Source organism: Aspergillus melleus (assembly GCF_016097325.1).
Source record: "Aspergillus melleus strain CBS 546.65 chromosome Unknown contig4, whole genome shotgun sequence".
NCBI lineage: Eukaryota > Fungi > Ascomycota > Eurotiomycetes > Eurotiales > Aspergillaceae > Aspergillus > Aspergillus melleus.
In genome coordinates, this window is record NW_025763373.1 from 801,342 (window position 1) to 815,795 (window position 14,454).

Sequence of the window (14,454 nt, forward strand, 5' to 3'; positions counted from 1 at the left end):
AAGTTATCAATCGACTGTTCCATATATAGGTTGGGCCAAATGGACCGGGCCACGGGATATGGTTGGGTGGGGGAGGAGAGAGAGCGACGCAGAAATCGGCAGAGGGAAGAGGGAGAACGGCGGCAGGGTACGGGGTCAATTTCTATCCAAACCTACCACGAAAAGAAAGACCAGAGGGATTTGGCTGGTAGATGGATCACCCGCGATTGTTTTAGAGCCGACAGACGATGGCGAAAGGTTGTGGATGGGATGGGAACACCCCAAGTCGCAAGAACCGAGAGCGATAGGAAAGGGAAGGGTAAAAAAACTGCCGCCGAAGACTAGTGGAAATGGCAACCAGAGGTCAGTACAATTCATCATCCGATATCCCAATGGAGGAGATGAATGGTCGGGGAGGATGGGATGGAGAGGCGACTCCTCGCAGGTCGCCTGTTGGGTCTTGCAGGTTTGGGGGGTGGAAGTGGGAGAAGCGACCCGAATCGCTCGGAAGACGAGGGAGAGCATCAAAGACGCACCTATAACAGATCAAACCTAATTATCCAGAGTCGCAGTTATACAAGTAACTCGAGAAGGAAAAGAGAAAACAGGCGATGGCGGTGGTCGAGGTCGTAGCGGTGGGAGTTGTCTACGAAGCGCCTGGGCATGTCAGCGGTGGTGGCATCACTGGTAGTCGACGCAGAACAGAAGCGTTTCAGGGGAGAAGGAAGTCGAGTAAAGCGAAAAAAGAAGGATATGAGGATAAACAGGGTGTAGTACATACCTGAAAAGGCTTGTCGATGAATGATAGAGGGCGGATGGTGGCAGAGGAGGGCGAAAGAGCAGGCGAGTTGGGGGAAGAGGAAGAGGAAGAGGTTGAGTCGAAGAAGCGGAAGAAGAGGAGAATGGATGGTTTGGGTTTCACCTAAAGAGGGTCGGTGACAATGCTGGCCTCGACTCCATCTCCCCTCGCTGCGTTGCATACACCCTGCTATTCCGCTTTTCTAATTTACAATTCTTTTATTTGTTCATTTTATTTTCTATCCAACTACAATTTGATCTTTTAAGAATTCGTTGTGGTGCTTTTCGTGGTCGCTCCATCGACTGGGCTCTTCCGTCGCATTTGCGCCGTCATTTCCTGGTCGCATTTGACCCGGATCGCATTCCTCCCCCAGTGCTCTTGGAGGTCTACTTCGATAGTCATGGGGGTCCATTGATTGCGACTGATTTCCGGGAGTCTATTCATGCCCAGCCTGGGCCAGCGCGGTGGACGACAATGCGATCCACTCGTCTTGAGATGGCAGTCTGGCGCAAATGAAACCAGACCAACCCGTAGGCCATTCCAGCTAGAGAAGCGACCGTGGGAGGATTCAAGACAATTCCATCCTACCGGACGCTTCCCATGAGCAAGAGCAGGTCCCAAACACATTCCACACCTCGCACCGGGATGATTCGCTGCGAGCGCAAGAAGTGGCGGACTAAAATGGCACATCCTCAGCGCGGCCACGTCGAATGACCCGATCACATCCCGGCAAGCTAACTAATCCATTCCGTCATCGTCGCTCCTGTACATTCTTTTGAATTTTCGTCCATTCGGCAGGGTCAATGCCCATGCCATATGTAGCATCATTGCGAGTAAAGAGTAAGAGTGAAGGAGGATTTGCGACCAAGAGTCAAGCCAAGTCATCCATAGGATGCCCGTGCCGTCAGGCCGCCATCGTCCCGTGCGAAACCATCAAAGCCGGTGGATATCAAAAGAGCAACTCGCCCATTCCTATGGTAGGATGCTATCCTGGTCGCTGTGACCGTCGGGCCTCTTCCTGCTCATTTGTTCCTCTTTCCGACAGAGATAGAGACAGAGAGCGAGAAGTGACAGCGACGGCGGACAAACGGCACCGCGGATGACTCGAGTCCGGCGAAGCTGTCGTCGAAACGAACAGGAAATGCAACTTCCGTGCAAACCGGTTACAAAGAAGAACCGTGATCATTTGAATAATCAACAGAGGCAGGCATCGCAATCGGCGAGAACGAGCCAAGCCAGCGACCGCGCCCAATTGCCTCGTTTCATGATCTGCGCCTGTCCAGACTCGTTCGTTTACCCCTCCCTCGGACTACGTAAGGATCACCTTTGGGGCGGATCATCCTACGCCTTACTCGACTCTATTTTGCTACTATTTTTCTTCCCTGGTCGGGTCGGCGCCTATCGCATCTTGGTCAGCGACGTGCGCGCTGACTCTAGATCTTTTCCCCGGGTCCCCAAAGGCAAAAAGCAGGAGAGGGAAGCGTCGCATCCATCATCTGGGACGGACAAAGCCGTCGCATTGAAAGGGGAAAGAGCGCATGTCGATTCTAGATTGCGAACGAAAGAAAAGAAAAGAAAAAGCGACGGAGGGAAAGGGTCTCCCAGCAGACGAACCAGCTGGCGCAACGATGCCGTTAGCCGGGTGGGGAGAGATGCGTTTGCAATCCGACCCGACAAGGGACTCTCCTTCCCTTCAGTTCCTCAGGCCTAGATACATCATATGTATGGCTTTGGTCTTGATAGCCCCAAGCCGAATACAAAGCACGGTAAAGAACCAAGAATAATAAGTAAGCGAATGGGCGAAATCGAGAGGCAGGAAATCAAATTACTATCCTCTTCGGGGACCTTTGGGCGGGGCATTTTTTTTTGGAGCAGTCGTCGATTTGAGGCCGCACACCGAAAGTTTGCGACGCTGTTTCTTATTGTTGTTATATTTACTGCCTTTATTTCTTACTATTGACTACGGTCCGGCCTCGTATTGGTGTCATTCTTTCCGACTCTTTCCTTTCCCTTTCAACCATGGCCCTCGCCCCCCCCGTTCGCTTGTTTTGGTCGTCGCCGAACTCGCCGTCCCCCCCAAAGTCTCCGGGATCTTGAGAACGGATGGATTGTAATTTATAAGTCATGCGATGCCTCTCCGCCGATGAATCAAAACAGGCGACGGTCCAATTTTTCAGTCCGGGAATGACCAAGTTGTGTGAATTGTGGATATCATGCCTCATCTGAGGTACCGCCCGATCCGCGTCCCACATTGGGGATCGGGCTTCCTGGGTGGCTTTTTTGCCCTTACGCGAGCGGAGAAGGCGACGTGAAAGAATCCAATCCGATCCGTCCGTCCAGCGCATAACTGCCCACCTTGTATCTCGCCTCTCGATATAAAACCAGACGGCTTCCTTGCGCAGACTTGCTGGTCGGGGTCGATGCCGGGTCGCTGCATTTCGGCGACTGTCTGCCATCAACTGTTGCCCTTAAACCAATCTGATCCATGATTAAACTGACGGGAGAAGGTCGGTCGGACGAGAGGCCAACTGCGTGGAACCGGGCGACGTTTGATGGCTTGAGCAGGTGCCAGAAGTGTCGAAGGTCTCGAATCCCGCAGCGAAGCCGGCGACGGACGATCACGTGTTCTCGCGTTTAATGGGCGCCGCCCCCGTGTCGGACGGCGCGTAAAGTACCTTGGACAGGTTGCATCCTGCCAACGTTCCATTCGAGGGCTGGGGGAGGGTATTTTGATATGGAGATCTGTCGCATGTATGTCAGAATTATTTTGCTTTTTTCCCCAACGTATTTAACCCCTTTTGATCGAGACACTCGTGATGGAGTCCATTACGCACGGCGGGAGAAGACGCGACGGATGATGTCATGAGCCAAGACTGGTGCAAACCAGACAAACTAGACCTGACATAAGCATTCCACGGGCGGACCGGAAGGGGCTTAGCGGCAGTCCGTTGTTGACGGTAACCAAGTAAGGAAGTAACCGGATTGGGCAATGCGGCCATCACCAGTGAGACGGGCAGCGCTGCCTGTTCCCTCAGGCACTGTTGTTGCTCGGCCATCGCCTTTGCGGCTCCCTCGTTCTCTTTTCACTTTCTCTCCCTCTCGTCCAAATCTGAGTCAACAAACCCCGTCGCTCTCGTGTATCTACGTTGCGTCGATTTTCTTTCGTGCGTGGTTCAAATCCCTCTCGACAATCCCTGCGTCGGTGTCCTACAAGAATTCTCTTGGCACGGGTTTTGTTGTTTGTTTGGGGGTAGTTTTAGTATAAGTTTAGCTACCACCAACGGAGAACTCCTGCGAAGAGGTAAACAATCGACCAACTCTCCCCCAATCCTCCCCACACGCGGTCCGGTGAAGGCTTCAACCTCCCTCTGGTGCCAATATGGATGCAAAGGTATGTTTGCTCTTTTTTTTTTTATTGCATCGTTCTCCTCTTTGCCCTGCATCTGGTCTGTCGCTACAGACGAGCCCCGTCTGTATGTCGGGAAATTTCGACGCGCCACAGATCCGTCTTTTCTCATCTGTACTTGCTGCGCTCGCAACTACATGTTATACAACGATATACTGACTGGACATAACCAATGACAGCCCCAGCGAATTCGCGTCCGCGGAGACGAGAATGCTCCCCTTCATCTCGCCGCCGGCAAGACCGTTCACCAGAAAAACAAGTCCACCCCCGCCCTGTCGACTATGTTCCAGAATGGCGGAACCAAGAACGCTCCTAGAAGAGCTGCCTTTGGAGACGTGAGCAACACGCAAGGCAGCCGAGACGATGCCTCTCTTGCCGGCAAGAAACAACTCAAGGTATCGGAGAAGCCGTCGGCCGTAATTGTGGAGAAGAAACAGGCCGCGCTCTCTCAGCCCGCCCAGCGTCCCAAGTCAGTGAGCGGGCTGAGAGGCCTGTTGAACAACGCGTCCAACCCTAAGCCCCTCGAGCCCTCTACGAAGCAGCTGGGCGTCTCGCAACAGACCGCCAACGCCCGCAAGACCCTTAACAAGCGAGGAACTGTCTTCAAAGACCCCTCGGAGCCCCTAGCAGAGAAGAAAACACTTACATCCAAGGAAACCAAAAGCGAATCAAACGAAGCGAAACACGCGCCGACGGCGCCTTCTCAGCTAAACACCCGGGAGGAAGAGGTTACATCAAAAGAGGAATTGGAAGAGCCCCTTTCAGATGAGCTGGATCCATCCATTGCTCTTTCCGATCTTCCCGAGGAGGAGGAGGAGGAGGATGTATCAAAGATCAACGACGATGACTGCAAGATCCAGGGTGTCAGACGCATCAGCAAGACCGAAGAATCCCACGCAGCCGTCACAAATTTGGACCGCGTCGCGAAGCCTCGCGATAGTGTTGAACACGTCACCATCCAGTCGGAGCCCGAGGAATACTGGGATGAAGAGGACGACGAGAACGAAGAGGATGATGGATACATTACGGCTCGCTCATATCGTTCTCGCGGGGATAACACGACTGGCGCAACCACGGCCATGCTCTTCCCTCGCTTTACCCAGAAGGTGAAACAAGAGTTGGCTCGCGCAAAGCAGATTGTCGAGGAAAGCCGAACGCAGGAGGACATTGAAGAAGAGCTTTGGGATACCAGCATGGTTGCTGACTACAACGAAGATATCTTCGATTACATGAAGGAGCAGGAGGTAAGTGTTTTGAGCACGCCCGTCCTATTTATTGCTTTGACTAATGTATACCGTGTTACCAGATCAAGATGCTGCCAAATGCTCACTACATGGACAACCAAGCAGAGATCCAGTGGTCAATGCGCTCGGTGCTGATGGACTGGCTTGTGCAGGTCCACCATCGCTTCGGCCTGCTTCCGGAGACGCTTTTCTTGTGTGTCAACTACATCGATCGCTTCCTCTCGTGCAAGATTGTCTCCCTGGGCAAATTGCAGCTTGTGGGTGCTACGGCGATCTTCATCGCTGCCAAGTACGAGGAGATTAACTGTCCCTCCGTGGGCGAGATCGTGTACATGGTTGACGGAGGCTACACGGCCGATGAGATCCTCAAGGCCGAACGTTTCATGCTGAGCATGCTGCAGTTTGAACTCGGATGGCCCGGTCCCATGAGCTTCTTGCGCAAGGTGAGCAAGGCCGACGACTATGACTTAGAAACTCGAACTCTCGCCAAGTACTTCCTGGAGATCACCATCATGGATGAGCGCTTTGTGGGCAGCCCCCCTAGCTTTGTCGCTGCTGGTGCCCATTGCCTCGCCAGAATGATGCTTAGAAAGGGATCATGGGTATGTTCTTGTCTAGCACCTTTTCTCTGTCTTGAAATGTTCTAACGCGATGACAGTCTGCCGCCCATATCCACTATGCGGGCTATACGTATTCCCAGCTGCTTCCGCTTATATCGCTCATGATGGAATGCTGCGAGATCCCTCGTAAGCACCATGCAGCAATCTATGATAAATACGCGGACAGGAAATTCAAGCGCGCTTCTCTCTTCGCCGAAGCTGAGATGCGCAAGGGATTCCGACTTCCCGAACCCTCTCAGGATAGCTCCATCTTCGATCGCAACCAACACTCTGACTATTGGAAGCGTGCTTAAGGCTCTCTGCCTACACTTGACTTATCATCGACTCTTATCACGACTTTCCTTGCATTTTATTTCGTCGTTTGACGCGTTTTATGATTGCGTACCTGCATTTACATTCACCTCTTTCCTTTACACGCGTTTGGGATACAATATGACGCCAACCGAAAAACAAAAGGCGACAAGATCGGAGAAACCGGCTTTCGAATGGGTGGAGTTTTTTCTTTTCTTTTTCGAATCTACTTAATGAAATCGGATGACATGAAAGACATGCATGCATGCAATCAATCCGGGTCTGGGGAGTTCGTGGGATGATGGACTTGCTTTTTTTTTTCTCTTAATTTTCGTTGCTTTCCTCTTTTTGTCTTGTCATACCCTTTCTTCGTTTCTTTTGTATGTGTTCTTTTCCCCTTACCATCTACCCAACTGTCATGACTTGCACGTCCCCCGGTGTGTTGGTATTCATCTCATGCGATCAATATCGATTCGACGACTCTTCGAGATTTTCTTTCCTTTGTTCTTCTAGTCTTTGCCCGTCATTCTCTTTTCTCTTTTTGGCCCATCTTATTTTCTTTGTTTATCATGGGTTAATGTCCAGGATTATGGCGCATACACTAGTCGAATTGGATTCATTTATCTCCAGTTGCTTTTCTTGTAAGGGTCTAATGACTTTTATGTTGCTGTGGTAAGATATTCGGCTGTATATTTACCGGCTCGACGTGCAATGCTTAAGCTTTTGAAAACAAATCAATTACCAAGTCATCAGTTTTTTCACTAAGAGCAGGTCATGTAATAAGAAGCTCATTTCATTCAGCATCCAAGCCTCCTGAGTACTTCCTTACCCGAGAATAACTGACCAAAAGCAACCATTTAGGTCATCGTAACCAACCTTTTTAACGATCCAAAACACTCTCTTCTATCTACCTGTCTATTTTGATATATATCCGCGGAGCGATTCACGCAACACACCCCTCTAACAACCAAAAAACACGCAATCCACGATCCACAAAACGGAGAACTCATTGACTCATTGATCCAAACCATTAAACTCAATCAACTTTTTAACCACCTCGATCACCTGGTTCGCCGTGTTCGAGGAGCTACCACTTCCACTGCCGTCGTTCGGATTATCGATTTTCGACGCGATGATCTCGTCCAGCATCATCCGCAGTCGGGAGACGAGGACACCGATACGAGCCCAGCCGCGGAGTCGGAGCCAGCCGTCGACGACGAGACCTCGGCCCATCGTATCGAGGGAAATGGAGCCGCAGAAGAGGAGGAGGGAGTAGGCGTTAAAAGCTATTGTTTGTAAAGTTACGTTAGTTTGGTAAGTAGGTAGGGGTTTTACTTTGGTGGTTATGGGTGAATTGGACGTAGGGGAAGAGGGGGGCAACTGACGGGTTAAGTCACGGATGAAGACCTTGCTGGTGGCCATCTTGGTGAAGTAGCTGAGGTATGCGGCCGCGCCGGGGTAACTCTGGGCCGAGAAGAGGAGCGAGCTGGGGTGGATGAAGACGCGGCCGTTCTCCTGGTTGAAGTACTTGATGGTGCGGGCGTCCGGGTCGATCTCGACAGTACCGGTGACGGAGCTGGCGAACTTCTTGTCGGGGAAGGAGATTTGCGCGATCTGAGGTTGGAAAGCCCCTGCGACCAAGGCGCGCAGGAGAGCCCGGTTCCCGGCGTTGCGGTTCCAGCGGGGATCGGTGCTGGAGTTGGAGGAGTCCGAGTACTCGACAGGCAGGAGGCCGGCGTCTTTCAGCGAGGTGAGGAATTGAGCTTTGTTGGAGGAGATGTCGCGGAGGGTTTGGTGCGAGAGGAAGTTGTCGCCGCACCAGGACTGGGTCTGCCAGTATCCATGGGCCTTGACTCGCTCGGACCATTGCTGGTAAGCCGTTAGATCGGTGAGAAGGTCTCCGTCGCCCTTGGAGAAGGATGATCGCGCGGCATCGGCCTCTTCGCGGCGGTCGCGAGGAGAAACGAAGGGACTCTTGACGGTGAGGATGGCCGAGATGGTGATGCAGGGGTCGATACAGCCGAAGATGGAGCCGTAGACCATCAACTTAGCACATCGTAGATCGGCCGGGATCATGGAGAGATACCGTCCGAGGGCTGTGAGTCGGTCGTGGTCGAGGGCACCCACACGGTGCAGGAAACTTAGGGCTCCTTCGACGGCTATACTTTCCGGTGGCGTGATAGTGTTGGCTAGGAACGTGGCGACGTCGTCCACTCCTTGCATGGATTTGACGGACAGACAGAGCTGCTCGAGTGGCACGCGGCGGATTTCAGGGTCCGGACGAGCTGCCATGTTGGCTTCGGCCTTGCGCGTGTAGAGTTTGTAGCACGTTCCAGCCCTGACACGACCGGCACGTCCACGACGCTGCTTGCATGCGGCCTGGGAGGCCCACACTTCCTGGAGTCGGACCATGTTGTCCTTGGGATCGTAGCTCGTTTCCTTGACACGGCCAGTGTCGATGACGGCGACAATATCCTCGATAGTGATGGAGGTTTCGGCGACGTTGGTTGCTGCAATGACCTTTCGCTTGCCTTTTGGAGGACTGAGGAAGACGCGCCGTTGCTCATTGGGCAGAAGAGATGCATGTAATGGCAACGGGTGGGCATTGGGGATCCTCTTCACGGCGTTCAGGCATCGGTCAATTTCCATAGTACCGGGTAAGAAGATCAACACGCCTCCCGGCTGATCCCCTAGCATCGCATCGATATAACGGACCGTCGAGGCAATGAGCTCGTAATTGATTCCCATGCCGATGCTACGAAGAAGCTTACCGAGGGACTCGTCGCCCTGTGACGAGATTGCATCTTCGTCGAAATCTCGGTCAGAAAACTCCGGCGAAAATCCAGTGTCGCGGACTATGTCGTCCAGGTAGTAGTCATTCACAGGGAATGTCCTTCCGGGAATGTTCACCAAACCAACACGGTCACGGCCACCAAAATAATCGATGAAAATGTTGGCGTCGAGGGTTGCACTCATCAGAATAACCTTGATGTCCTTGCGGAAACGGAGAATATCTCTCAGGAGAGCCAGAAGGAAGTCGGTATCAAGACTCCGCTCGTGGACTTCATCCACCACGACGTGAGTAACGTCCGCGAGAGAGCTGGCGACATTGCCATCTGCGCCACTGCCCGATTGTATGCGACGGAGCAAAACACCGGTGGTGACAAAAGTAATCTTCGTGGCACCGGTCTTGACCTTGGAGTCACCGCGAATGATGTATCCGACTTCCTCGCCAACTGATGTGCATCGCTCGTCGCTGACTCGGTCTGCAAGACCAAGGGCAGAGATCCTTCGTGGTTGCGTGCAGATTATGTTCGCAATTCCGCCCAAGTTGCGCTGGATCATATCATCCAACACGAATTGCACCGACTGAGTACTCTTACCACTTCCTGTTTCACCAGAGATGATGGTGACTTGATTCTTGTTGACGGCCCGGACAATGGCATCCTGGATATTCCACGCGGGAAGTGATTCTCGCTTCTGCGTCATATCCTGCTGGGCTTTGGTTAACTGCTTGGCCTCCCATGCCTCGCGAATAGAAAGGCTCTGCGGTGACCCTGCTTGCCATGTAATCTCCCTTGCCTTCTTGCGCGACTGACGAACGGGCATTTCCACAGTAGACGTGGAAACCGACGGGGCCGCCGTGATTGTGGCAATGTCTCGTAGTTTGCCTGGATTCTCCATGACCGCAGAGAAATTGACCTCAAGCCAGTCTAATATATTATATATCATCGGTTCACCGAGGAAGTTCTCCTCGGAGTATTGCACAACCTGACGGATAGCACTGAGGCGGATGTAAGCCGGGATGTCTTTGGTCTGGAGTAGAATGATCGGCACTCCGGACGGATAATGGCCGGAGGGTTTCTGGAAACGAAATGACATATTCTCCAAAGCGCTCGGCGATTCACCCTGTATCTCGCAGACCTTGGGTGAGATTCGACGGTAGCGTTCCCCGAAGACTGCTTCCAGGGTCTCTTGCTCTTCGGCCCAGACATCCTCAGCATCCTCGACGGATGTTGAGTCGGTAGAGGCACTCTCTCCATGTACCAAAGTGCCCTGTAAGAACTCTGCAGCTGCAAGCTCGTCGCCTTTCTGGCTGTCTAGGATGCGCGAGCAAAGATCGGCAGGGTAACCGACAGCAGAGAGCCGTTTGATCTTGGCCTCCTTTGCAAGGTCATCGCTCGCGAGACTCACGCCGGCAGAATACCTCTCTGGTAGACACCAGGAAGGCAGGTCATCCTCCGGAACGTAGATCAGAAGCCATTCGAGAACTTCTTCGCGGTCTTTGCAAGCGGCCGCAGCCTCTTCGACGTGGCTGCGTCGGAACCCTAAACGTGCGAATTCGTCGATCATGGCCTTGCGCTCGCTCTCCGGAATTCGCACATTGTAAGGGTTCCAGATGGTATGTTGACGCAACAGTCCTTCGATATCCCGACGAACCCTGTTTCCCAAATCCACTTTGGGAGCTTGCGACCATATTCTCTTGCTTTTGTTCTCACCACCGGATCCCGACCCCAGCCCCAGATCGACCGTCTTGTTGCTAGCTTCTTTCGCCTGGGTTTTCTCGCGCTCTTTGCGCTTTTTCTCCAGATCTGCCGCCGCACTCTCTCGCTCTTGTTTGGCCAGGAAAGGATCGGCCTCGTACATCCAGCCTTTGCCTTCTTTACTGTCCGTGGCTTTTATTTGCGAGAAATCCTCTTTCCAAAGCTTCTTGTATGCCGGCGGAAGCATCATATGTAAGTTCTTCATGTTGCACACTCGGAACAGCGCATACGCCGCGGCGAAATGGCGAGCTTCCAGCGCAGTAGCTTGCGCCGCCAGGTGTTTGTGGGACGGAGGGGGTTTCATGGGAGGAAGAATGGACGTTTCTCGGGTTTTAGGATCGACGCGTTTCAAAATGACCGATGATATATATCCTTCTGGAGTTTTTGCCTATTGCATTAAAGACCGGTTAGCTCAAAATGCTTGCGCGACGGTAGGAGTCGTGTCAACGGCGTCGTCTGCCACTCACCATCGTATACTCGGGCTTTTCCCACTTCTGCTTCTGGCAGTGCTCGGAGAGCATATTGACCGGCAGCTTGCCCGTCCATGATGCGCCGCCAATGACTTCCTTGACGGAGGGTTTCTTCGGCTCGTCCGTCGCAGGAGGCGCCTTCGCCTTCGTGGCCTCCGCTGATCGCTCGGCGGCCGCTTTGGCTTGCTTCGTCCCCGGTTTGGGACCCCCTCCACGGGCGTCGGCCTTTTTCTTGGGGCCCATTCTCTTTCCGACCGACGAATATACTTGAACAGACGCCCGTGGAGTCAGTTACCGAGCTTGTCGCGGAAGGTAATGACTATATAAAGAGGAAGGAAAAGATGCTGGGAGGCAAGTTGGTTGTCCCGCACTTTATTACGGAGTAGACCGCATTTTTCGGCGATTTCCCTCTAGGGCTGCGGGGAGCCGATCAGGAAAGGTCGGTCGCCCGCATTCTCCAGCCTGCGCATTCTTTCCTTCCTTCCTTCCTCTTCTTCTTCTTCTCCTCCATAGGTTCCAGTCATGACCACTCGCCAATCCGCTCTTCATCATGTCCTCCGAAGAGAAGGATTCGCCCACTGTGGGTATGGATAACGCTAATCCAGAGTCGGGGACCCAAGAAGGGAAGACCGCAAAGCGAGACGCCTGTATGCTTCATCCATCCATCTTCTCCCCTTCTCCACCCCGTCGCGCGAATTAACGTATAGTCTGGTCTAGTCGCAGAGCTTCTTGCCCCCAAATCCAAGCACCCGAAACACACGAACAATCGAGATTCGCGCGACAAGAGAGCCGTCGGTGGGCCGCGGGATGCTCTCGGCGCCTACATTGTCAGGCCGGAGTCATATCCCTCCAACGTCGTCGTATACTATAACAAAGACTTCGTCGTCATCCATGACCTCTTCCCCAAATCTACCCTGCACTTACTTCTCCTGCCCCGCGATCCCGCGAAAACCCGCCTACATCCGTTCGACGCCTTCGAAGACCGCGAGTTCCTAGATAAGGTGAAGGCGGAGACGAAGAAGCTTCGCACGTTGGCTGCGGGTGAGCTCAGACGCTTACACGGGAAGTATTCGGCGCAGGATAAGCAGCGACAGGATGCACTGGATGCGGATCCGCCGCCGGAGGAGCTGCCGCCGGGACGCAACTGGGAGCAGGAAATCAGGTGCGGGATCCATGCGCATCCGTCCATGAACCATTTACATATCCATATCATCGCTGTGGATCTGTTCAGCGATCGCATGAAGCACAGAAAGCATTACAATAGCTTCGCCACGCCGTTTTTCGTCGATATTGAAGATTTCCCTTTGGCGCAGGATGATGTCAGAAGAGACACGGATCGAAAGGGCTATCTCAAGTACGCGTTCAAATGCTGGCGTTGTGGTCGTGATTTCGGGAACAAATTCACCGAGTTGAAGAAGCACTTGGAGAAGGAATTCTACGAGTGGAGACAGCTATAGGTGAAGTAGAGAAGAGACGATACGACCACGTTATAGCTATTACTTTTGTTACTACGCTCGATCACTGCGCTCTCATCGCAAATTCCTCGTCAACCGAATGATTGTGTATATATTTGTATAAACCCGTAGGGATAGGCCTTCTAAGAGCTACACTGACTCGGTTTAATTTCCGTAACTATACATGCTCTAACCATGGATAGCAGCAACTCGAGACAGATTGCATTTTCAGCAATCTTGTTCGCCCAAAGTCGCCAATCATACATAAGACTCGCTGACAGAAACCAAAGTATTTCCAAGGCCAACGAGGCTTTTCAACCCCTCTCCCAATATTCTCACATAACCGTCACCGCACTGCCAATCTAGGCACGGCTCTTAGACCGGGAGCTACCCTTGACCTTCCGAGCCTCGGGACGGTTGATGTGGTGAGCAGGGATCCACTCCGCGTTGTAGGTGGTCGCAGAGGAGACGGCGGGGCTGCTGGGGGCTTCGACGGCAACCTCGGCCTTCTTGGACACAGAGGCCTTCTCAGGACCCTTGCCAGACTTGCGCTTCTGAGGGAAGTAGGGCGCAACCCAGACGGTGTAGAAGAAGTAGACGACGCCGACGAAGCAGGTCAGGAGGAAGAAGTACAGGAAGATGCTAAAAACAGCACCCAATGTTAGCCAATCTTCTCCAGATCAAGTAACTGGGGGCGAGCAGCTCTTACATCTGAGGATCGAAGATGCTAGTCTCCGGCTCCACGACACTGACGGTACCGTTGTGGGCGTAGACAGTGAAGTATCTTCCCTCGCTATCGGACAGAACGGAAGCCAGAGAGAGTCTCAGATCCTGGGGGTGCATCTCGGTGGAGAAGCTGTAGCTGACGCTCTCCTTCTCGCCGGCCGGGATCTCGACGCCGTACGCGGTGGCAGTCAAGTTGCGCACCACCTGGCTCTCTTCCTCGTCCAAGGTCGACAGGGTACCACCAGCAAAGTTGACGGTGACAGGGGCCGGCTCATCGTTGGTGAAGGTGATCAGCGCTTGGGTGGGCAGGCCGTTGACCAGCTTCACGCCGAAGAACTCCGACGCAGGGAAGGAGGCCTGGGCGGACACAGCAAGCTTGGGCGACTCAACGTTCTCTTCGACCTTCTCAGCAGGGTCCTGATGATGAGAGCGAGAAGGGTCAGTAATCCAATTGGGCCTGTGTGAAACAACAAACAAAGAGCAGAGAGAGAGAGCGTACTGCGGCGAGACCACCACCAATCAAGGCCTGGACAGAGAATAGAGCCAGAGACAGGAGACCGAAACGAGCCATTGCGACGTAACCAGAACAGACCAAAAGTCTGAAAGCAATTCAAGAAGACAACGGGAGAAGAGAAGAGGAAGGACTCAGAGAAAGAGAGGGAGAATGGGGGAAGGGAGCAAGAGAAGGAGAGAGAGAGAGCAAGAGAGGAGAGATGATTTTCTCCACGTAGGCCAACTTCCCCAGTCGCCCGCTGACTCAGCCACCGCCTGACTGGGCGTCTCTTGCCGCTGGACAAAGAAGTTTTAATTTATTCTTGTCGACCGTTTGTCGTGGAATTCCTTGGAGTTAACCGGTATCCACCGGTTGTTTATAGAAAATCTAAATAAATCTGCCATGTAGATCGCTCGCATGCTCTGTCA

At 53.0% G+C, this 14,454-nt stretch overlaps 4 protein-coding genes across 4 annotated transcripts; 2 read left to right on the forward strand and 2 right to left on the reverse strand.

Moving 5' to 3' along the window:
- The first annotated feature begins 4,205 nt into the window (after positions 1–4,205).
- On the forward strand, positions 4,206–6,108 carry CLB4 (B-type cyclin). Its single transcript, XM_046088949.1, has 2 exons — positions 4,206–5,428; positions 5,491–6,108. Exons 1-2 carry the CDS (start codon positions 4,466–4,468, stop codon positions 6,073–6,075), a joined length of 1,548 nt encoding a protein of 515 aa, XP_045944919.1. The 5' UTR covers positions 4,206–4,465; the 3' UTR covers positions 6,076–6,108.
- A 972-nt stretch (positions 6,109–7,080) lies between these two features.
- Positions 7,081–11,596, reverse strand: ucp12 (RNA helicase; the record flags this gene model as incomplete). Its single annotated transcript, XM_046088950.1, has 3 exons — positions 7,081–7,625; positions 7,725–11,271; positions 11,351–11,596. The coding sequence occupies 3 exons, from the start codon at positions 11,594–11,596 to the stop codon at positions 7,354–7,356; spliced, it is 4,065 nt and encodes a 1,354-aa protein (XP_045944920.1). The 3' UTR covers positions 7,081–7,353.
- HNT3 (DNA 5'-adenosine monophosphate hydrolase) lies at positions 11,263–12,913 on the forward strand. The gene is made up of 2 exons (XM_046088951.1): positions 11,263–12,000; positions 12,071–12,913. Exons 1-2 carry the CDS (start codon positions 11,904–11,906, stop codon positions 12,808–12,810), a joined length of 837 nt encoding a protein of 278 aa, XP_045944921.1. The 5' UTR covers positions 11,263–11,903; the 3' UTR covers positions 12,811–12,913.
- Positions 12,914–13,169: 256 nt separating this feature from the next.
- LDX57_007232 (putative translocon-associated protein, alpha subunit) lies at positions 13,170–14,104 on the reverse strand (the record flags this gene model as incomplete). Its single annotated transcript, XM_046088952.1, has 3 exons — positions 13,170–13,449; positions 13,517–13,950; positions 14,033–14,104. The coding sequence occupies 3 exons, from the start codon at positions 14,102–14,104 to the stop codon at positions 13,170–13,172; spliced, it is 786 nt and encodes a 261-aa protein (XP_045944922.1).
- Between the last annotated feature and the right edge of the window lie 350 nt (positions 14,105–14,454).